At 48.5% G+C, this 24113-nt stretch overlaps 2 protein-coding genes and 1 non-coding gene across 7 annotated transcripts in view; 1 reads left to right on the top strand and 2 right to left on the bottom strand.

The window, feature by feature from the left end:
- Positions 1–15234, bottom strand: part of Unkl (unk like zinc finger) — a 43113-nt gene extending 27879 nt beyond the window's left edge. For 2 of the 5 annotated variants that reach the window (XM_005081577.4, XM_013121700.3), the window contains exons 1-4: positions 15126–15234; positions 14001–14210; positions 4595–4771; positions 3561–3694 (exon numbers count right to left, since the gene is read on the bottom strand). In XM_005081577.4, the coding sequence (XP_005081634.1) occupies positions 3561–3694; positions 4595–4771; positions 14001–14210; positions 15126–15202 (598 nt within the window). In that variant the 5' untranslated portion in view covers positions 15203–15234. Of the gene's footprint in view, positions 1–3560; positions 3695–4594; positions 4772–13077; positions 13151–14000; positions 14211–15125 lie in introns of all 5 variants that reach the window. The other 3 variants (XM_040748323.1, XM_040748324.1, XM_021233811.2) reach the window with 3 other exon arrangements.
- Positions 13123–13233, top strand: LOC121141618. The gene has a single exon (XR_005878595.1). It is a non-coding gene; the product is annotated as a U6 spliceosomal RNA (small nuclear RNA).
- Positions 15235–18015: 2781 nt separating the features above from the next.
- Positions 18016–19067, bottom strand: CUNH16orf91 (chromosome unknown C16orf91 homolog). Its single transcript, XM_005081580.4, has 2 exons — positions 18958–19067; positions 18016–18877 (listed from the first exon to the last, which is right to left on the bottom strand). The coding sequence occupies exons 1-2, from the start codon at positions 18987–18989 to the stop codon at positions 18490–18492; spliced, it is 420 nt and encodes a 139-aa protein (XP_005081637.1). The 5' UTR covers positions 18990–19067; the 3' UTR covers positions 18016–18489.
- Positions 19068–24113: the final 5046 nt, after the last annotated feature.

Raw genomic sequence — 24113 nt, 5'->3', positions numbered from 1 at the left:
AAAAAGAGTCAACTTACTGAAATGAAACACTAATCTCCACAGGTTTGGGTGGTAACAGGCCACTTAGGTCTGCCCAATGCAGCAGATGTCTGGCTCTGGCTCTACTGTGGATGCCTGGATTTTCTCCTCAGTTTATGGTCACTAAAAATACTTTTAGGCCAGTGAGATGGCTCAGCATGTAGAAGCACTAACTGCATAAACCTGGCAACCTGAATTCAGTCTCTGGAATCCACGATGAAAGGAGAGAACTGATCCCCAAAGGTCGTCTTCTGACCTCTACCCAAGCAGCAAAGCCCATGAGTGCCCAGGCACTCCCACCTCTAACGACGACGATGATGCTGGGGGAGAAGAGGAGGAAATTCCTACTTTCAAAAATGTTTAACTTAGCCGGGCGGTGGTGGCGCATGCCTTTAATCCCAGCACTCGGGAGGCAGAGGCAGGCGGATCTCTGTGAGTTCGAGGCCGGGCTGGACGGACAGCCTCCAAAACAATACAGAGAAACCTGTCTCGCAAAACCAAAAAAAAAAAAAAAGTTTTAACTTTTCTTTTTTAAACTGGTTACATGTAATCCAGACTGGTTTCAAACCCAACCTCCTTTGTCTGCCTTCCCAGAGCTGGGATCAGAGGTGTTAGCCACCATGCTCTGCTCAGATTGTGCTGGAGATTAAACCTGGGATCTTTTATTAGGGAGGTGCTGGGGACTGCACCTGGGACCTAGAGCCCAGGCAAGTGATCTAATATGGAGTTACACAAATCCAACTTTCTTTTTACTCTCTATTTTGAGACAGGGTCCCATTAGTTGCCTAAGCTGGCTCTGTAGCTCAAGCAGGCCTAGATTTTACAATCTTGCTCAGATCCAGACTCCCAAATGGTAAGATTACAGGTAACTTACCATACCCAGCTCAACATCTAAGTTAATGCTATGAAACACTCTTGCTATGTAGCTTATATGGGACCTGAGTTCATGACCATCCCTCCTCAGTCTCCTAAGCACTGGAATCACAAAGTGTGCATCATCAACATTCAGTTTAAAAATGATTAAGTTTATGCTGGGTGGTGGCGCACACCTTTAATCCCAGCACTAGGGAGACAGAGGCAGGTGGATCTTTATGTTCAAGGCCAGCCTGGTCTACAGAGTGAGTTCCAGGGCAGCCAGAGCTACACAGAGAAATCCTGTCTCAAAAAAACAAAACAAAACAAAAAATGATTAACTTTGAGGCTGGCTGTGGTGTCAAAATTCTAGTACCGAAGAGGCAGAGGCAGGCCTATCTCTGAGTTCAAGGTTAGTCTGAACTACATTAGTAAGACCCTATCTAAAAAAAGCCAAAACCAAACCAAAACCAAAACCTCAAGCAAACAAAAACATGAGCAAAGATCCCTAAAAAGCACCTCCTTTCTTTGCTTCTTGCTCAGTTAAGTCCTGATGAGTCAAATCTACCCTACAGAGACATGGGGTTCTCACCTCCCATCTGTGGCACTGGATCAGATGCCCACTTGGAGAAGAACAGATCCTGCCACCAGGGAGACTGCTGGATAGAGCAGATGGGTGATAAAAACACACAAAGCCAGACATGAAGCTGCTGCCACACCATCCTCTAGCTGAGTATCACAGCCTGTCTCACACACACAGGCCACTGTATGTCTCCCTCTCCAACAGAGACTGGGCAGGCAGTGTCCCTTCTCCTCTCCCAACACCTGCAATGTGACAATAGGCCACAACCCGTCAGCACTGAGCCAGGTGGGGCAATGAAGGGAGTACAGTGTGAGTCTCAGTGAGCCAGCCAGCAGAGTGGGGGACCACAGTGAGAGATGGACATGGAGTCAGAAAGAGCTCCATAGTCATGCTGTTCATTTATCCCAGCCTCTGGCCCCTCGCTCAATTCATCTGATCCAATGAGGGAAGACTGCAGGAAGACAGTCCACAGCTGGACTATCTTCAATTTGAATGCACTACCTACAAACTAGAAAGCCCTGAGCAGAACAAGTTGGAAGGGGTACATCAAGACTTACTGTTATTTCTTAAAACTTCACAGACTGGACATACCACCCCCAGACACACACACACACACATTTATATATATGTAATTAAAAATTATAAATTAAAATTAAAAGAAATCTTAAAAAAAATAGCCAGGTATGGTGATGGAGGTTTTTTATCCCGACACCCCGGAAGCAGAAGCAGGCATATCTCTGTGAGTTCAAGACCAGCCTGGTCTACAGACTGAGTTCCAGGACAGCCAAGGCTACATAGAGAAACCCTGTCTTGAAAAAACCATTACTAAACCAAAAAGACAAAAAACAAACAGAAAACCCTTCACAGACCATGGGTAACACATGACTACCCTTGGATACAGGATTTCTTTTGTGTGTGTGGGTGCACATGTCCAGAAGTGCACATGTGGGAGTTAGAGGTTGACATCCTTTAGCACTCCCACCTTATTATTTTATGTGTAGAAGTGTTTGCACATGTCTGTACACCATGTGTGTACCTGGTGCCTACAAAGACCAAAAGAGGGCATCAGATCCCCAGGAACTGTAGTTACAGACTGTTATAAGCTGCCATATGGATGCTGAGAATCACTGTGGTCCTCTGTACAAGCAGCCAGTGCTCTTAACTATTAAGTCATCTCTCAAGTCCCCTTCCCCTTATTATTTGGAACCCAGCACTTACAACTGGCTGAACTGGCTGGATAACAAACCTTCAGGATCCTCCTGTCTCCATCCTCCTAGTGCTCCAATTACAGGCCTGCACTATTTTTTTTCAATTTTAAATTTAAATTAGAAACAAAGTTGCTTCACAAGACAGTTCCAGGTCCCTCTCTGTTTCCCTCCCCTCCTCCCGTGCCCTCTCTCCAATATCCCCTCATTTCCCCAGGGAGAGTGAGGCCCTCCATGGGGGTGTCCATAGTCTGTCATTTCATCTGACAGGCCTGCACTATTAACACTCAGGTTTACTCAGGAACACTGGGCATTCAGACTCAGATCCCAAAGCATATACAGCAAGCACATTACTTACTGAGCCATCCCTCAAGCCCCTAAAATGGTGATTTTATGCGTATTTTACCACAAAACAACTTTTACTCTTCACAACTATCATTCATGTAGCCTGCAGGGAATATGGGTTTCACAGCTCCAAAGGACAAGTCCAAGGACAGATAAACATCTGATTTACGCTCCAGACACACTGAAAACCAGGCTAGGCAGGTGGATCTGACTTTAATGGGGTAGGTGGCAGCAGGCACCAGCAAGCAATATGCTGGAAAAGGGTGTCTGGAATTTTGCTGTGGACCCTGAACACTGACCTCAGCCTCACAGTTAACCAACACCACCCACAAAGATGCCAGGTGGTATGACAGGCCAGCAGTCTGGAACCAGATGGCTGGGTTCAAATCCCATTTGGCCATCTGTTTCCTAAATGGCTGACGGTTAGCAGTGGACTGAGGAACCTTGATTTTTCCATCAGATCCTCCTGCAGGTTATGTTAAGAACTCATGAAGGGAGCAGGCACCAAGTGGAAGGCACGGTTCTCCCTGCAGGCACTGAAGTAAGCCTGGGCTTACCTTGCCACCGAGGATCCTCACCCAGGATCTTCTCGATCATGGCCTGGCTGGCCAAGACCCCAGGCTGCAGATCAGGTACACCATCCCCACCGCTGAGCTGGCCATTCTGCAGGGCTTCCTGAGCCTGAAGCTCCCTGAAACCATAAGCACAGCAGTTATAGCCTGGGGGGGGGGTGAGCTAACAGAATCCATGGCTCCAGAGCCACTTGATCTGTCACTTCACTGGCACTACCTGGAGGTTTAGGGCCAGACTACAATGGCATCAAGCATAGCAGCCTGTCTTGGGATACCAGCTGTCTCAAGCAACAATTTTAGAGCTGGTTCATTTAAAAAGGCTCTGCCCCCACTCCTCGCCCCTTGTATTTTAGACAGGGTTGATGTAATCCTAGTTCTCCTGGACTTGCTATGTAGACCAGGCTGTCCTGAAACTTAGAGATCCGCCTGCTTCTGTCTCCTGAGTGCTAGGATTAAATGCATGCACTACCACACCTGGCCCTTTTCTTTCCTTTTTGTTTTTTTTTTTCCTTCTGTAGCTCAGAATGCCCTGGTATTTACTGAGTCGCCCTATATTGTAGATAGGGCTTAAACTCAGAGCAGCCTGAGCCTGACTCAGCCTCCCAACTGTTAGGCTATTGTAAGTGTGAGCTCACAGCAGCTGGGCACACACAGTGTTTATCTGTCTAGACAGAAAGCATTACACCTTTGTCCCTGTTTGTGGCTCACAATACACACTGAGAACAGATGAGGGGTGGTCAGGCAAGGACCTCAGTTGGTAGACTGCTTACACAGCATGCATGAAATCCTGGGTTTGATCCTAAGCACCATAAACTGGGAATGGTGGCAAACTGTAATCTTAGCACTGAAGGAGTGGCAGGAGAATAGGGAGTTTGAGGCCATTGTGAGATACACAGGAGATCCTGTCCCCAAACAGTAATTAACTAAGTAAAACTGGAGCTCAGAAAGAGATGCTTTGAAACAAAGATGCCAGAAGCAGCACAGGAGGAAGCTGGTCCTCAGGTCAGCACCCTACTCACCTGATGTCACACACAGGTGGTCGCAGGTCCAGGGGCCCATGTGCGAAGGCACAGTGCAGGCCATTCTTCACACAGTGGCCCCGTGCATCTGTTTCATGGATACACGTGCCCGTCTTGTAGTATCGCAGGTGGTACTTGCGTTCAGTGTCCCCAGTTGTTCGATGCAGGTAGGGGCATCTGGGAAGCAGAGGAGTGAACACACTGACTAGTCCTTGTAGACTTAAAGTTGTCCCTGAGCTCCACCTGCCTGCCACTGGCATCTGAGTAGCTGTGTCTATACTCCTGCACACCAAGGTCTGCTACGAGTACCCAGCCCCTACTCTTTGGTGTACACTATCTTTGCATATTTTACACCATGTACTGCTACTGATGCTGCTCAGTTTTTGTCAGCCTTACACATACCAGGGTCATCTGGGACCAGGGAATCTCAACTGAGAAAATGCCTTCATCAGAATAACCTGTAGACAAACCTGTGAGGCATTTTCTTGGCTGATAATTGATGTGGGAAAGTCCAGCCCACTGTGGCAGGGTCCAAACCTGGGCAGATGATCCCGGATTGTATAAGACAGCAAACTGAGCTGGCTTGTGGGCACACACATTTTATCCCAGCACAGGAGGAGCAGAGCAGGGGATCTCTGTGAGTTTGAGGTCAGCCTGGTCTACAGAAAGAGTTCCAGGACAGCCAAGACTATACAGAGAAACCCTGTCTTGAAACACCAATAATAATAATAATAGAAAAGAAAAAAGAAGAAAGCCAAGTGAGCAAGCCACACAAGACAGACTGTAAGTAGAGTTCTTCCAAGGTGTCTGCTTCAGTTTCTGCCTCAGGTTCCCTCAGGGATGGACTGTGATGTGAGCCAAGTAAACCCTTTCCTCCCCCAAACTGCTTTGGGTCAGAATGTTTTATCACAGAAAGAGAAAAGCAAACTAAGACATTATCCTTATTATCATTAATTACTCTATTCCAAAATTCATGAGATCACATAAAGACAGAGACTTTTGGCTGGTGAGAAATTTAAAGTCTTTATTTTTATTTTATTAGTTTTTCAGGACAGGGTTTCTCTGTGTAGCTTTGGAGCCTGTCCTGGAACTCGCTTTGTAGACCAGGCTGGCCTCAAACTCACAGAGATCCACTTACCTCTGCCTCCTAAGTGCTGAGATTAAAGGCATGGGCCACCAACTGCCCAGCCTGAATAAAATTCTTAAATAAATGTGCATTCTTGGCATACACAAAGGTCATGTCATCTTTCTGACAAGTTATTTGAGTCCATATCCTGGTCCTTTCAAGGACCCCAAGGAGGGAAAGGGATCAGGAAGAGCCAGGACAGGACGTAGGGCAAATCGAAGAGATAGGGTAATGTCATGTCACAATGACACAACAGGTACATGATTATATACTCCCAGAAGTCATAAACAACTAGAGAAATATAGGGAAACAGAGCAAAGAGGCCTCACACTATAGGGTGTGTGTGGGGTGGTGGTGGTGGTGATAATGAAAACACTACAAACAAATCCTCAAACATAAGGAGATGGGCCTCACCTCCATTTACAACCCACAGCTACCTTGCAGTGACCAGGCATGTTCCCATTCTAGTAATCTCCATTCTAACCACCATCCCATTAGAGAAAAAGGTAGGATATAGAAAAAACATCACTCCAGAGAGGTAGGGAGAGAGGTCCCTACACTGCAGAGAAAACTCACCTACCCTTATCCATCCTCCCAATTTTACACTGAAATTTATGTCCATTCCCATGGGGTTTGCTCTGACTTGTGCTGAGGGACACCTTGCTTCTCTGCTCCAGGACTATTGCTATGGCAACCAGAGCCCAGTCTGAGATTTCTCCATAGAGCACTTGCACTCCCACTACCCAGCACTCCTTCCTGCTTAGCCAGGCAGTCCCTGCCCACTACTCCATGACCTCAAGCCTGAGCTTAGATCAAATATAATAAAATACCTTGATGATAGGCATGTCTTGTTTTTTGTTGTTGTTTTGGTTTGGTTTTTCAAGACAGGGTTTCTCTTGTAATAGCCTTCGGTGGCCTCTAACTCATTTTGTAGACCAGGCTGGCCTCAAACTCAGAGATTCACAGAGATCCACCTGCCTCTGCCTCCTAAGTGCTGGGAGTAAAGGTGTGCACCATCACTGCCCTCTTGAGTTTCCATTTCTAAGACTTAGAGCAGCTTTGCTTGTATATTTATGATTATGGTATGTATCACATAGTTCTTACCTGTGATGTCTCCATGGAAAGACTCTTACACAGCGTTTCATATAAATACTTGTGTGCAAACAGTCCTGATATTGCACACCTTTAATCCCAGAACAAGGGAGCTAGAGGAAGGCATATTTCTATGAGTTCAAGGCCAGCCTGGTCTACAAAGCAAAATCCAGGACAGCCAGGATTACATAGTGAGATCCTGTCTCAAAAAAATGAAGATAAAAACTTGTAGGGCCTAGGGCTTAAATGAAAACTGGACTCCCTGTAAGGTGAATGTGAGCTGTGCATGAATGGGAGGCATGAGCAGTCCTGATGGCTGGAGTACCATATGTAAGAAGGAAAGGAATGCTGATGTCTGAGTCTGAGTCCAGCCAGGTGTACAGACTGAGTTCCAGAGAGAGAGAGAGAGAGAGAGAGAGAGAGAGAACTCCAGTCTTGCAGAAGATTTAAGTTCAGTTACCAGTATCCACATGGGGTGGCTCACAACCACCTGTAATTCTAGCTCCAGGGGAGATCTTACATCTCTGGCCTCGGTGGGCTTCTGCACATACCAATACACAGACATGTAAAAATAATTAAAATAGTTGGGCAGTGGCAGCACATATCTTTAATCCCAACACTTGGGAGGCAGAGGCAGGCAGATCTCTCTGAATTCCAGGCCAGCCTGATCTACAGAGTGAGTTCCAGGACAGCCAGGACTGTTTCACAGAGAAACCCTGTCTCCAAAAAAAAAAAAAAGAGAAGAAATAGAAGCCCAGCAAGTTATCAACAGTGTGCCTGTTTAAATAAAAATAGCCTCTGTAGACTCACATATTTAAATGTGTTGCCATCAGGGAATAGCAATGACTTGAGAGGGATTAAGAGATGTGGCCCCTTGGAATGTATAGTTGGGGGTAAGCACTGAGGTTTCAAAAGCCAAACGCAGGCCCAGTGTCTCTCTCTCTCTTTCTGCCCCTGCTGTCTGTAGGTCCATATGTATAACTCTCAGTTACTTGTCCAGCACCATTCTGCATGCATGCTACCATGATGATAACAGACTAAACCTCTGAAACTGTAAGCCAGCCCCAATAAATGCTTTCTTTTGTATGAGTTGCTGTGGTCATGGTGTCTCGAAGGTCACATCACTAGAACACTAAGATAAGGTTCCACAAGGATCCACAATAGAGTCCCCTTATATCCTGGAGCCCACCTAAACAACATCTGTTCCCAGATGTCCCAAATATCTTTAGGAAATGGGAGGGGGGCTGCACCATGAACCAAGTAGGAACATGAGGCCCTTTGCTCAGAAAAGGCAAAGCAACCAGAATGTGGAAGTTCTCACCTGTAATTCCAGCAACACAGTAGCTGAAGCAGGAGGACTGCCAAGAGTCAAAGCCCACTTTGTGTTGCAGAGTGAAAACCTGTCTTAGCAACAACAAACTCAAACTAAATGAAACCAAACTCTCAGAAAAGTTGCATCAAATTAATGAGTTCAATTTTCTGTATAAATAGACAAACTGAAGCCTTTAGCCAGCTATACCACCAGGGGCAGAGCTTAATTCAAACAATAGTCAGTTGGTATACAGTGGGGGCTAATTGAACCTTCTCCATCCAAACACCCATAGGTACATGCTCCTGGATTCCTAGAGGGCCTTTGCCTCCTAGAGTTCAGGAAGCCTCCTAGAGTTCAGCAAAGCAATGTGTACCTGATCCCATGGAGGTTACCACACCTGGTCTTAGGTAAGAATGGAAGCTCCATCCTGTGCACCAGTCCTGTTTCCTACCCAGAAACTTCCTCAAAAGAGAGGTACTGAGTCTGGCAGCACAGGATTTTAACTCAGACCCTTGGGAGGCAGAGATAGGAGACAGGCAGATCCCTGTGAATTTGAAGCCAGCCAAAGCCACATAATAAGAAGATAGGTGGAAGCCGGCCGGGCATTGGTGGCGCACACCTTTAATCCCAGCACTCGGGAGATAGGCAGATGGATCTCAGTGAGTTGAGGCCAGCCTGGTCTACAGAGCGAGTGAGTGCCAGGATAGGTTCCAAAGCTACACAGAGAAACCCTGTCTTCCAAACAAACAAACGAAGATAGGTGGATGGACAGATAGATAACAAAGAGAGACTTACTTTTACTTGCAGTCCCAGGAGTACCCATGCTGAATGTGCAGATATGAATGTAACCCCATTGCCTGCCCTAGATGCTGCATAATGGGTGTGGGAGATGGAGCCACCACTAGCTAATTAGCTGGCCAACCTAAGCAGGCCATGTGGAGCCTGAAGGCCAGTTCCTATGAAGGCAAAGTCCACCACAGATGACCCACAGCAACCGATCAAGGCCAATGCCGACCAAAGGTTATGCCCACCAGAAAAAAACCAAGTTGTCAATCAGGTTGGGATGAAGCAGGCGGTACCCTTTGGGGCCAAACCCCCAAATGAAGTAGTTGGCAGGGGTCCAGTAGTTACCCAAGGAGTATCACAGGGGAGGACAGGCTAAACAGGGGTCATGGGAAAAGGCAGCAAGGGGGTGACCATCAACTAGGAAAGAGTGCAGCATGAATCTTACTTAACAAGACTGCTTGACAGCAAGCTTTCCCAAGAAGTGTGTCGACAAGGGAGACTTGGAAGAACTCTATTTTTTTTTTTTTTTCGGTTTTTACGAGACAGGGTTTCTCTGTATTGTCTTTGGAGGTTGTCGGTCCAGCCTGGCCTCGAACTCTCAGAGATCTGCCTGCCTCTGCCTCCCGAGTGCTGGGATTAAAGGCATGCGCCACCACCACCCGGCTGAAAGGACTCTAAAGGAAGAGATGAGATGACAGGAGGGAATGGAGGGTACTCGTCAAGGTTAGTGAAACCAGGGAAGGGTGAGGAGAGGGAGGGATACCGAGAAGTGCTAGCAGGGCTGCTCATCTAGAGGTACCCACCCTCCTGGAGTAGACCCAGAGCCCTGGGTGGGGCCCAGCCAGCATCAAGACTAACTGGATGCTCACTGGTTACACTGACCAAAGGGCTTTGCACTGAGAAATGCTCATGTTTTAAAATAACAGGTTTGTGGGTCTAGGCATGAGGCTCAGAGGTAAAGCCTAGCTTTCTTGAGGACCTGGGTTCTACTTCCAGCACTGTAATAAATAATTGCTTATTGTTTGATAGTGCAATGCCAAAAATAAAGAATTTTGAGATGCTGAAATAAAAGGAAAGATCCACCATCAATTCTCTGGAAGGTACTATCAAATTTACAATTTCTATGGCAACTCTGCATGAACCAGAATATGCAATTCAGTAAGATAAACTCCAGTCATTCCACACGTGCAGCGATGGGGAAGTCCTCAGTAATTACTAAGCAGGGACTCCCAGCGGAGGCAGCCCGTCAAATGCTTCCTGAAGGGCAACTTAACCCATGTGCTCTAGATAAATTACAAACAAAAATCTTTCCTAAGACACATCTGACTCTTTTTAAGCACACATGCCCACAGAATAAATCCCAAACTGAATGGCAAGCATCTGGACAAGTGCCACTTAGTTCTCCTAATGATAAACTACAATCTACTAAGCCTGAATGTTAGTTAACATGTCAGTAACAACCACATATGGTTAATTACCACTTGTTCACAGCTAAAGATGATCACCTGTAGGTTGAAGTTCACTGCAGCACACTTCATTCCAGTAAGAACATAAGCACTTGAGCCGGGCGTTGGTGGCGCACGCCTTTAATCCCAGCACTCGGGAGGCAGAGGCAGGCGGATCTCTGTGAGTTCGAGGCCAGCCTGGTCTACAAAGTGAGTTCCAGGAAAGCCTCCAAAACAATACAGAGAAACCCTGCCTCGAAAAAACAAAAAAAAAAAAAAAAAAAAAAAAAAAGAACATAAGCACTTGCCAGGCAGTGGTGGCACATGCCTTTAATTCCAGCACTCTGGGGCACAGGCAAGTGGATCTACAAAGTGACACATCCTGGATGCCAAACAGTGACATACTCCAATAATCAAGACAACCAAGTTTCAGAACCACAAACTGTCCCTGAGACATGCTTTCTCTTTTTAGATTCATTGTATGGGTATTTTGCCTGTATGTGTATCTGTGTACCATGTGTGTTCCTGGCACCTGCAGATTTCAGAAGAATGCAAGATTCTCTAGACCTGGACTCATAGGTGTGTTGTGAGCTGCCATGGCTGCCATATGTGTGCTGGGAACTGAGTCCAGGTCATCTGGAATAGCAGCAAGTGCTCCTATCCACTGAGTCAACCCTCCAGCCCAAGACATGCTTTCTTTTTACAAGTTAAAATTATCACTGGTGAATTCTACAAGACATCCCCAGGCCATACTCTAGGACAAGGTCAGACAAGGAGGGTACCATTTGTCTCATGTATTCCTGCTCTAAGGTCTGGTAGCAGCAGCCCCACGGTGACCAAGAGATCGTGGAAAATTATGAACTGAGCCCAGGTCTTAGCTACAGAGTCACCTGTCTTCTAAGGACATGTTCAAAAGGAGCCAGTTCAAAAAGGAATTAAATTAAATACCACAGGTGGCTGCATATCTTTAATCCTAGTACTTAGGTGGCAGAGGCAGGTGGATCTCTGTGAGTTCAAAACCAGCCTGGTCTACATAGTGAGTTTCAGGTCAGCCAGGGCTACACAGACTATGGCTTAAAAATAGGTGGAGCCGGGGTGTTGGTGGTGCACACCTTTAATCCCAGCACTTGAGAGCGAGTTCTAGAACAGCTTCCATAACAATACAGAGAAATCCTGTCTCAAAAAAACAAAACAACAACAAAAACTACTGGATGGTGGTGGTGCATGCCTTCAATCCCAGCACTTGGAAGGCAGAGACAGGCAGATCTTTTGAGTTTAAGGCCAGTCAGTCTACAGATCAAGTTCCAATAGAGCCAGGGCTATACAGAGAAACCCTATCTCAAAACAACAACAAAATTACTGTATGCATCTAGAGTGTATGTGCAAGCATGCACATATACAACAGCATGTGTATTGAAGACAGTGTGATTTGTTTTGGTTTCGAGCCTAGCTATTAAGGGCTGGGCCATCCCTCTAGCTCTAGGGTATAGTTTGTATGAGTTTTCTTCTTCCATTATGAGCTCCAGGGATAAAACTTAAGTCATCAGGCTTAGCAGCCACTGCCTTTACCCAGTGAACCATGTTGTTGGCTCTAGAACACTACTGTAACTGAAGCTCAGCAGGCTGCACTTTATCTAGGTACATTAACAGCAACAATATATCCACTAAAAACTTTTCTGTGAGGGACTGGAGAGATGGATCAGCAGTTAAGAGCATGTACTGTTCTTCTAGAGGATCTGGGTTCAATGCCCAGTAACCCATACGGCAGCTCACAACTGGGTGTAACTCCAGTTCCAGGGGACAGAACACCCATGCAAAACACCAATACACATAAAATGAAAATATGTTTTTTGAAAAGGAGCATATACTTCAAAGGAGTCAAGTTGAGCTTCCAGAATCCACACTAAGTAACTTACAACCATCTGTAGCTCCTGTTCCAGGAGATCCTCAGGCCTTTGTGGGCACCTGAACGCTCATGTGCACCACACACACCCTGAGTAGAAAACAACTACCCCCACCTCCCCAAACTGCCCAAAGGACCAAGATAACACCTCATGATACTATGCTCCTCCTCCCTCTGAATACGAAGTCTGACTTGAACTTTCTCCATCTTCATACTTCAAAACAAAGACATTCGGGCTGAAGAGATGGCTCAGTCAGTAAAATACTTGCCTTGCAACTATAAAGAACTGAGTTTGATCCCCAGAACCTTAAACAAAACAAAACCAAAACCAGACACATCGGCACACACTTGCAATCCCAGTGATAAGGAGGCAGAGACGGGTGGTCCCCAGAGCTTGCTAGCAGACCAGCAAGCCTAACCTAGGTGACCAGCTCCAGGCCAATGAGAGAATCTTTTTCAAAACGAAGTGAGGAACACACTTGAGGCTGACCTATGAGCTCGAATCTCCATATACACAAGAGTATGAGCACCCACAGACACTCTGCATCTGCACATGTAAGCACACACATGTATACACACACAGAGATACACAAATAGACATCTGTTCATAATACCAGTAGGAAACTTGTAAAATATAAACCAACCTTGACTTATTAAAATGTGAAAGTGTTCCATAAATGACAGTGTGCAAATAAAACAACTGTCCTACCATTTTAAAAAAAATGAGCTCAATGGTAGAGTCCTTGTCTAACATATGCAAGGCCATGGGTGTCACTTAATATCCATTACATTATTACTAATAATAAAAGGCAAAATCACCTCAGATTAACAATTCTGCTCCCCTTCTTTAAAATACACAGGTAAGTGCTTGCTTGCTTCGGCACCACATACACTAAAATTGTAACAATACAGACAGAATTATCATGGTCCCTGTGCAAGGGTAACATGCAAATTCACGAAACGCTCCGTATTTATTTATTTATTTATTTATTTATTTATTTATTTATTGTGGTCAGGATGTAAAACGAAACAAAAACCAGCCCGGTGTAGGTGGCGAACGCCTTTAATCCCAGCACTCGGGAGGCAGAGGCAGGCGGATCTCTGTGAGTTCGAGGCCAGCCTGGACTACAGAGTGAGTTCCAGGACAGCCTCCAAAACAATACAGAGAAACCCTGTCTCAAAAAAACAAAAACAAAACAAAACAAAACAAAAAACCCTTTCAAAACAAAAAATAGTAAGCAGCAAGGAAGAATTCCACACTTATATGTAAGCCAAGTACTTGAATGACAAGCAACTGACCACACAAAACCGTTTTAAATCAGGTAGCTGCAAAACAACGGCCAATTTTAAAGTAGAGCAGGATAAGGCTTGAAAGTGAATCAAAATCAGTTTGAATTACCAAACATTTCCCCCTACAACACACATGATCTATCAGGAAACTAGCGTAAAAATGGCTAGTTCTGCTGACTCCTGGAAAACCTGAGTAAAAATGACGTTCTCCTCTACAGGTGGCAGATATCAAAAAGAACCAAGGAGCTCGCATACTGGCATCACCTTTCTTTAATGCCAGCTCTTGGGGAGCCGTGGCAGGTGAATATCTGAGTTCCAGGCCAGCTTGGTCTACAGAGTGTTCCAGGACAGCCAGAGCTACATAGAGATTATGCCTCAAAACCAGGAACCTCAAGAACCTGTTCATCTGTCCTGGGGAGAGGCCAACAGCCACCCACCGGAGCCCCACTTACTCATCGCCGTCGGGACACAGGCCGGTGGCCTCATCGTACTTGGAGCAGTACACGTCCGGGCTGTAGTTGAAGGTACCATCCCGACGTCGGAGCGGTCTGCGCCGACGCTGATTTAGGAAATGCCAATGGAAACAGGTGAACGGCCTGTGCTGGCTGCACTTATGCTGCAAAAACAGGGAGCACTGCTCTGTCCTAAACTCCTTTAGATACCTAAAAAGACAAACAGGGTTGCGGGCCGCGGCCGCCGCCGGCTGGAGGCTCCTGAGACGCGGCGGGGTAGGGTCCCAGACCCGAAGCCCCCACACCGAGTCCATCTGACTTCCACCCTCCCCTTTCCGCGGGCAAGTCCCTGGACAACCCCCCAACTCAGAGATCAGGTAACTCCAAATAGACTCTCCGTCCCTCGACCCCAAATAGCACTTCCCAGTCCCCAGATAAGGTTCCCCAACTCGAGGCGCACACCTCCCCTCAGCGCGCCACCCCCAAGACCGATCCCAGATAACTCTACACAACTAGACTCCATTCTCCGCCCCCTTCAACACAGTCCCTGACCCTAGGCGCCACCTCTCAATCCCCAGACCCGGTCTCCCGACTCCCGCGCAACTCCCTTCTCGGGTTCCAGATGGACTGCAAGCTCCACCCGCCCACACCAATCGCAACCCCTTTTCGGCGCCGCACAAACGACCCCCCGGCTCACAGCCCAGGCGTCCACCCGACCCTAGGTGCGACTCCGCCCCCAACCAGAGGCCACCCCAGACCCTGGGCGCCGCCTCTCAACCTTAGGGGGCGACTGCCGGCGTCAGGATGGTCGTGCGTCCATCTCCAGCCCAGGCGCGGCCCTGAGCCCCAAACGCAGGCGCTGTCCCCAGACTCCAGCCTGGCGCGCAGGGTCGCGAGAGACCAGAAGCAAGCCCAGCCCCCAAGCCAGCGGTCACCGAAGACCCTGGACGCCACCTCCCACCTTAGGCGGCGGCCCGCGCCCGGACGGCGTGACCCGCCAGGGCTGGCGGCGGGGGCGCGGGCGGGGCGCACCCTCAGCGGCGACACTCGGGCCCGGGGCGCGCGCGGGCCGCTCCCCTGCGCCGCGGCGTCCCGGAGGCCACGGGCTGCAGCCCAGGCACTGACCTGTAATGGGTTGGTTTCTCGGTCTGCGGGGGGGACCCGCTCAGCGCCGCCGCCGCCGCTTTCGAAACCGACGGCATTTTCAGTCAAAACAATGCAGCGCGCATGCGCCGCGCCGGCGCCCCCGGATCTCCCCCCGCACCGACCCCCTGCGCCCCCCGCCGCGCCGGCCACACCCCCAGGCACGCCGCGCCGGCCACGCCCCCATCGACCCCTCGCCCACGCGCGCTGTGCGGCGGGGGGAATTGGGGGGGGCGTTTAACACGCAGAACCTGCGAGCCCCCTACGGCAGCAAGTTATGGGAGCAAAGCAGGAAACGCCCGTTGGTGTAAAGTCCCCTGGCTGGCCTCTGGGTCCAGGGCCGTGGGCCTGTGTTGGGACTCGAGGGCTGCTGGTGGGCCCAAGGTTCTTTTAGCTAGAAAAGGTCTATAATTAGACTGTGGCGATGGCCGCCCCTTTATTTAGAAATTTATGGATGGACCAAGAGTGAATTCTCTGTTGGGCTGCTTTTTAAAAATCACTGTGTAAAAAGTTGGCAGATGAGCACATAGAATAAAGGATGTACAGGGTGGTCAGGAGTGACCTGGGATCCGCAGGGTGCTGGACACACGTTGGGGGAGGGGCTCAGCAGGTGCTAGGATAAACTCGGAAGTAGATGTAACTGTGTGGCATGAGACGCTGTAAATGCAAAGAAAAGTGACCACAACTCCTCAACTGACAGCATGTTGCTCTGAGGGATAAAGTTTGAGCATCAAGCTGTGAGACCACAGGTACTCTGAAACACCGATCTGAAATGTGAGCAAAGATATAATATGGTCCAAGTATGTGAGTTACATTTTAAAATACAGAAAAGGTAAGATTATCACTTGCCAGTAGGCTGACTGACTTCTTCATAGGACATTTTGTAGACAATTTGTTTGAAACTTTTAGTAGTTTTGGTTTTGGTGCTAGAGGTAGAAGAGCCTTGTGAATGCTAGCCAAGCACTATAGTATCCCGAGCCCACAAACCCTGAAATTAACTTTAGAAAAGGAAGGTGATGTGGTTGCACAGGTATGTAATCCTCACACTCAAGAGGTGGAGATAGTGAGTTCGAGTTCAGCCCTGTCTCAAAAAACCAAACAGACAAAAAAAAAAAAAAACAGGAATATTGTCATTTCAAAATAAATCAAACAAGAACAAGGCAGGGAAGGGCAGACAGGGAAGTCTACAGAGGAACAAACACATCTCAAAGACTGCTGAGTGGGAAATGAAAACTACATCAACTGTGGTACCTCCGTGAGAACTAGAAGTTTCCTTTTAATTGAAGCCGTTATTCAAGAGCTGGAACTAAAACAAAAGAGGGTTTTTTTTTTCTTCTGTGTAATAGCTTACTTTTTGGGAGACTGCCCAACATGACTGAGACCTTCCATTTTACAAAAAGTGGCTGTTGGGGTTGGAGAGATGGCTCAGTGGCTAATAGTACTGACTCGACGGGCGCACACCTTTTATCCCAGCACTCGGGAAGCAGAGGCAGCCTGGTCTACAGAGTGAGTGCCAGGATAGACTCCAAAGAGGCAGTCTGGTCTAGAGTGAGTGCCAGGATAGACTCCAAAGCTACAGAGAGTCCTGTATGACTTCTCTTCCAGAGGATCCAAGGTTAATTCCTAGGACCCACATATTGGCTCAAAGCCATTCAAAACTCCAGTTCCAGGAGATCCGACACGCTCTTCTGACCTGCAATGGGCACCAGACAAGCATGTGGCACACATACATACATCACACACATAAATCTAATTTTTAAGTGGCTGTTAGGCTAACTCCTTTCCCCTTGAAAGAACATATTTTATTTAATCATGTCTTTCTGTCCAGCAGTCTACCTGTCTCTTGAACATGAAACAATCACCCACATTGGCTCATGTTTACAGGTCCTGTCCCTATCAGATGGTTATTGGGCACTTACCCAGAGAACTCCCCAGGCTGAGCGCCCTAGGAAAAACACAAGCTACAGCCAACCTCATCTACAGAAAGAGTACCAAGAAACCCTGTCTCAAAATACAAAAACAATTAAAAAAACACAAAACATAAACAGATGTGTAGTTAAGTGTGCCCACTGTCCCAAACAGCCAACGTTCTCCTTTTGCTCATAAGTTCAACTACACATATCACTGGGGAGAACTGACCGGTCTGGCAGCTCTATGGACCCACTTCAAGGAATGTGACATTTTTCTTTATGTATACAAGTGCTCTACCCGCATGCTCACCTTTACCCAAGAAGAGGGCATCAGTCCCACTCTAGACAGTTGTGAGCCTCTATGTAAGTGCTGGGAAATGAACTCAAGACCTCTGGAAGAGCTGAGCCATCTCTCCAGCTGGGAGTAGAGCTCAGCAGTAGGCTAACATGTTAGATTCCTGGGTTCAAAAGACAGAAACAAAAAAATCTCACTGTATTATTGAAAAATATTTTTTTAGACAGGGTCTCCCTATGTATCCAAAGCAGACCTCAGACTTAGGATACTCCTGCCTCAGTCTTCTAAGTGATGGGATTACAGACACTCACTACCACTTCTGGTGAGCACTATTTTTTGTTTTGCTTGGTTTTAAGTTCTCAAGTGGGAGGGAAGAGCAAAAACCAAACAAACAAACAAAAAAAAAAAACAGAAAAGGTTAGCTGCTTGGCCTAGAAAAATACTCCTTTTGAAAATAAGATGCCACAGGGCCTGCTGCACACCTTTAATCCCATCACTGGAGAGCTGGAGGCAGAGGCAGGCAGATCTCTGAGGTGAGGCTGATCTACACAGCCAGTTCCAGGGCAGTCAGAGTTATATAGGGAGACACCGTTTCAAAAAAGCCAAAACAAGGAAACAAAAAACAACGACCACCACCACCACAACAAAAAAACACTTGATACAAGGGGAGGGGAGAGTTGTGTTCATTAGACTTTAGCAAATGTATTTTCCATTTGTTAGTATTTAAAATAGCTTCAACTGATGTTGTACACATCACGGCACCATACAAAGTGTAAAACTTCAGCAGTGATTCTGTCTCAGAAAGCAAACGAACTGCAGATAACCACCCCCACCAGAAGTGCTCTGGAAACATGATTAGGTTGTACAAACATATCACAAATCCAACAGCACACGGTGCAGCCAAAACCTTTTCTATGAGCCTCAAAAGTCCTTTTGGACGTAATCACTGGGCATTGGTGTCTGGCAAGGATCAGATTTCGAGGATCCAATTCCGTGCTGTGTTCTCGCGTCTCAGCGCCAAGAGCGCCATCCAAGTCCTTTAAAAGCATCGAAGACACACGCAGAACCGGGTCAGAAATCGCCAAACTCGACAACGAAACAGAAGGAGGGCTGTCTGTTTCCTTCCTCTGTAGGAAACCTGTTACGTTCTAGCTTCGTAGAAAGCCGGAGCTTCGGGCTCCTCCAGACGACTGTCCGGCTCTTCCTCGTCCTCCTCGTTCACCTCGCCCAGCACCTCTCTCAACCACTGGTCCGCGCTGGTCTCCGGCCTCAGATAGCACCATAGGATCAGAACTGTGAGGGTGAGGGTGATAGGCAGCACTTTCCACCAGGGCCGCCGCTCATTCTTCCCCAGGGAATGCTCCACCGTCCAGCGGACTGGGGTGGCTTTGCTGGAGGAAAACTGGATGGGGAGGTTGGGGTCTCCCTCCTCCTCTTCCCTGTCTGTAGGCTGGGCTGGAGACCGGCCATGGAGCGGCGGATGCAGGCTTCGCGAAGCCCAGCCTACGAGCCGCAGAGCCCGGACCGCTCTGGAAAGAGAGTCAGCAGTAAGCGTCCCGCCGCCACGGCCGCCTCCCGCCCTAGCCCACCTGCACCTCGCAGCGCTCACCCCGCAGTCCGAGAACACAGGACACCGCTCATAGCGACCTCGGCTTGCACTCTGCGGCGCACTGCGCTTTCGCTACTTCCGTCGCACAAAACCGGAAGCAGAACTTCACATCAAATTTCTCTCACGACTACAGAACGTGTGTCCAGCCGCTCAACGGAAATGACGTATTTCCTCCCGAGAGCTCTTCCGTCTCGAGTCCCTAGTAGCCTGACGGCTTTCGCGTTTGTATAGTTTCTCCATAGAGACTGGAGCCTTCGGGGCGGGTCTCGTCTCTGGGGAGCTTGGCCCGGGACTGTTGAGTGTGATACCGGCGGTGCGCACGGATTTGAGAACCCTGAATTTTTGCTGTCTTCTTCCCAGGACCATCATCACAGAGGGACTTGGTCCCTTTTCTCCAGAAGCGTGTCTTCCATTCTTAGCGCTCCATGCAGGCTCTCAGCCTCATGCTTGGCCAGTGTCTCAGCTACTGTCTACGTCCACCTCAGTTATACATTCAGGCCCGAAGGTGGGAAGCCTTCGCACCGTAGATGATGCCTGGCCAGTCCGTCCCCTAGAAAAAGCATGTAGAGACATCGCATTCACCTAGGCCCTCAGGGAGAATGGAAATGGCTCTGGGTAGAGCACAGGATGTCCAGACCCTGGACATCCTACCAGCTTACAGGGAGGCAATTCCGGAATTACACGCGTACCTCACCAGTGTGTGCAATTTGAGCTGGGAGCTGATTGAGGCTTGAATCAGTCCTAGCCAGGCAAGCTTGTAACCCCAGCACTAGAGGCAGAGACAAGAGGATCACTGGTTCCGGGTCAGCTTGGACTACATGGCTAGACCACCAACCCAATTTAAAATACAAAACAAAAAACAAAAAACCAGGATCAGCCCTAACAGTGTCTTCTGCGTACCTATGTTGCATAGAAACTGCAGTGAGTTATATCACACCTGGGCTTAGCACAGGGCCCACTAATGACAGTCGCTCTGGATTTGTTCTTGATCTGTGAACCAGTCACAAAAAATATAAACATCTCCCCCTGTCTCATGTGTCAGACAGCTGTGAGTCCCAGAAACGAGGATCCTTTCTGGGCAAGCAGAGTCCCCATGCTCGTTTTGCTCAGGGGACAGTGTCTGAAGGCACCAGAGCAGGGGAAGTGGGAAGTTAGGAAGATGATCCTTCAGCCCTTGACTGGTATCGATGTAGACATTCCTGCTGGAGAGAGGCCCAGCCTTACATAGAACTCCCAAGGAAGTGGAGGGTGCCCTCCCTAGGCTGCAGAGAGGGAGAGACAACAGCCGCTCACAGTGCTTCCTGAAGACATGAAGTTCACCTCCAAACACTCAGCCCACTGACCTTTCTTCACCTTCAACTCCTCTTTTGGAGGACTGAACTTAAACTCCCCATCCAGGGAATAGGGACCTGAAATAAGTTAGATCCAGAATGTGGAGGGAAATTTGCACCTGTTCCAACTGCAGGATTAGTGGGCAGCCTGTAGACTCACCTGCTTTGTTCCCCCCAAGTGAGCAAGGCTGGGACCTTGTGACCAGGTTTTTTCCTTTGCTCACTGTCTCTCTCCTGGGGCAGCACACTAAGTCTATCATTCTGAAGGTCACCTTAGCTTTTGGCTTCATATTGTTTTGTGACAAAAGAGGGTCCTGGGGTCGGTAATTACCCTAGGAAGGAACAAAATTAGGAGCCTCCTTGTGACCTGGAACACGATGTTTTCCTGTGCCCACTTAATAGCGGGAAAAGCGTCACATACTAGAGATGTGAGAGCCCAGGAACACCTGTGAGTCCTCCCCACACTGAGAAGCCCAGCCCAGGACCCTGGCTGAGAGCTGCTGTGTCAACAGAGGCACCTGTCTGCCCAGGTCCTCCTACCTGGGCACTGCCCCACCTGTTCCATCACAGAACCCCACACTACTACACTGCTCTCTTGACAAAGTCCTCGCAGCACCTAGGGCCTTAACCATAGGTAATGTGCAAGCTGGGGGTATGGGGAGGTGTGGCTTCCTAAAGGAGGTGGAGCTCTAGACTCAATCTGTAAAGTGTTCCCATTCGAGCATGAGGACCCAAGTTTGAGCCCTACCAGCCACTTACAAAGTTCTGTGTGAGCCTGGGCTCAAACCTGTAATCCAGACCATTAGGAATACATCCTCTCTTTTGATTAAAAAAAATTTTTTTTGGTTTTTCGAGACAGGGTTTCTCTGTGGCTTTGGAGGCTGTCCTGGAACTCGCTCTGTAGACCAGGCTGGCCTCGAACTCACAGAGATCCGCCTGCCTCTGCCTCCCGAGTGCTGGGATTAAAGGTGTGCGCCACCAACGCCTGGCTTTGATTTAAAAATTTTAAGCCAGGCTTTGGTGGCACATGCCCTTATCCCCAACACTTGCAAGAGAGAGGCAGGCAGATCACTGAGTACAAGGCCAGCCTGGTCTACAGAGTGAGTTTCATGACAGCCAGGGCTACACAGAGAACCCTGCCTCAAAAAATGTCTATTTTGTGTGTATGTGTTTTGCAGTGAATGAATATATGTGCACTGTGTGTGTGCCTGGTGCCTATGAAGGCCAGAAAAGGGTTCTGGATCCCCTGGAACTAGAGTTAGGGATGGTCGTGAGCCACCATGCGGATGCTGGGAACAGAACTCATCCTCTGTAAGAGTAGCAAGTGCTCTCAACTGCTGTGCCGTCTCTGCAGCCCCACATGTCTGCGGTTCTGAGTTGGCAAGTTTATGGTGCTCAGTCACAGGACCCCAGCATCTGATACAGACGCCACCTTCACATCACCCTGCTCCTGAGGGCATCTGGTCCAAGGCCACGCCCTGTGTCCTTGGACCCCATTCCTCAGCCACCGGCTCCTGAAGCAACCATCCTCCCACAGACTTCTTTGGAGGAACCACTCTTTCTGCCAGGTTCTGCTACAGGAGTCTGGCTAGGAATCTGGAGAAGCAGCAGCCCTATAGTAAAAGCTCCAAGATGTGATATTCTGCCATACTGTATGTAGAGCATTTGCCTCACCTCTCAGGAACATAAACCAACACCTCAGCCCTCATTATTGCAAAACACACAGAGAAATTTCACAGGAAGCCTAATGTCTCCCTAATGGGGAGGCAGAAGTGGCAGCCGTCAGTGTGCTTAATGGCAGGGTAGTTTATTGTAGCTCCACTTAAGAGATGACATATTGGAGCTATTGATTTTCTCAGGAAAATAGAAACCAGGTGCCTGGGAGCAGGCAGGTCTGTAAGAGCGGAGTCCTGCTCTCCCAGGGTCTGAGGCCTAACAGTGGGTTGGGGCTGGTGGGGTAGGAGACAGTGGGCAAAGAGATTTGCTGGGCCTGACCCAAAACATTGCCCAGTTTGGGGCAGATGCTAGAACATATGCTTCAGCCCCAGCCTCCTCCAGGGTCCCAAAATGGCAGATGACAAGGCCAGGATGACACAGGCTTGGGCTGGCCTTGTCCACCCACTAACTGCCAGCTAGACATATGAGGCGGCTATTCTAGGAAAGTATGTCTCTCCACTGACCCAGAGTTCTCCAACCAAGCCTTACCAGAAACAAAAGTTGCAGTTCAACCTCTACCTGCAGGACACATGGTCTGTCATTAACATGGCTGACAACCCAGCAGGGGTGAGTCCTTTAAGTCTCCAGATCGTTCCTACATTGACACTCTCAGTCTGCCCTTGTGGCTTCCTCCCTCTGGCTTCCCATCTCTTTGTCAGTCCCATAGGCCCCTCTTAGGCTTCTCTTTCCAGACAACTATGTGCTCTGGTTTCTCCCCATTTTAGAATCTTCTGTCCTGGCTTGTGGTTTTCCCTGTCTCTTGCCAGGCAGTGAAGAGTGCCAAAATGACTCCAGGATAAGGACAAGGCCCTGTCCATGCACACCTTTCTCTCAGCCAGTACCAGCGAGCACCTCTGCACTTGGCCAGGTCAGGACTTAGGGCTGTCAGAGTCCTACTCCCATGTTCAGATGCCTGAGGGAGACGAGTAGGGAATGAAGGTGTATGTGGGGAGTATAGTAAAAGCCGAGCACCGGGGAGGACGCAGCCCTAGGGAGTGACCTCCCATGCCCTCCTTCTGCAGGAGAGGGTCTCTCCACACAGAGGAGACACTGAGGCTCTGGTGTTCTTTGGTTTCCTTGCATGTGTACTTGTATATGTGAATTGATATGTGTGTGTACGTGTAGTGGAGTGTGCATGGATATGGGAATGGCACATGTGAATGTGTGTACGTGTGTGTGTGTGTGTGTGTGTGTGTGTGTGTGTGTGTGTGTGTGTGTAGGCCAGAGGACAACTTCAGGTGTGGTTTCTTAGATGCTGTTTTTTTTTTCTTTTTTTAGTTTTTGATTTTTTGAGACAGGGTCTCGTTATGTAGCTCTGGCTTGCCCTGGAACTCACTATGTGGACCAGGGTAGCCATAAATTCACAAAGATCTTCCTGGCTGTGCCTCCCAAGTACCAGAATGAAAGTCTTGCACTACCACACCCAGCCTTACCTTTTTATTTTCTGACATTCCCATACTGGTCTGAAACTCAAGAAGGCTAGGATAGCTGGATCCCAGGGTCTGCCTGTCTCTGCCTCCCTAGAGCTAAGACTACAATCATGTACCACCACAGCCAGCTTTTGGCTCTGAGTTCTCTCTCTTTTTTCTGTTTTGGGTTTTGGAGACAGGGTTTCTCTGTCTAGCTCTGGCTGTCCTGGAACTCACTGTGTAGACAAGGCTGGCCTTGAACTCAGAGCTCTGCCTGATGAGTGCTGGAATTAAAGGTGTGTGCAACCAACGCTTGGCATCTCTAGAGTTCTTGACCTCACCTGAGCATGACCTCAACTAGGACATTGGTACAGGGGATCCCCATGCTGGGAGTCACAGGGTCCTACAAACCCACCCAGCCCTGTCTGCAGCCAGGACTCTCACTACAGTGTTCCTGTTATGCCAATGCTCATGATGCCAGCTGTTAGCTTATGTGGGATTCCCAAGAAGGGTTTGGAGTCCAGGAGAGTTTCACTGAGTTTCACTGAGCATCAGATGACATTCCAGAGCCTGCAAGGAACACTGGCTTCCTTATGATTCCCAGTTTCCGAAAGTCCCAGAACCCCTCGGCTCATGGCCCTTTCCTTATCAAGCCTGCAATGTCAGCATCTTCTAGCCTCAGTCTGTCCCACCTCTGGTG

The sequence above is a fragment of the Mesocricetus auratus genome, unplaced genomic scaffold (genome assembly GCF_017639785.1).
Source record: "Mesocricetus auratus isolate SY011 unplaced genomic scaffold, BCM_Maur_2.0 Super-Scaffold_100007, whole genome shotgun sequence".
In the NCBI taxonomy this organism is placed as follows: domain Eukaryota; kingdom Metazoa; phylum Chordata; class Mammalia; order Rodentia; family Cricetidae; genus Mesocricetus; species Mesocricetus auratus.
The sequence above is the reverse complement of the archived record's forward strand: the minus strand, read 5'-3'. Positions and strand labels throughout refer to the sequence as shown.

What these genes read in the sequence shown, in the direction of transcription:
- CUNH16orf91 (XM_005081580.4), bottom strand. Translation starts at nt 18,989, where the DNA reads ATGAGCGGTGTCCTGTGTTCTCGGACTGCGGG. An exon ending in CTGTGTTCTCGGACTGCGGG is followed by an intron (nt 18,878 to 18,957) that starts GTGAGCGCTGCG and finishes CTCTCTTTCCAG; the next exon opens with AGCGGTCCGGGCTCTGCGGC.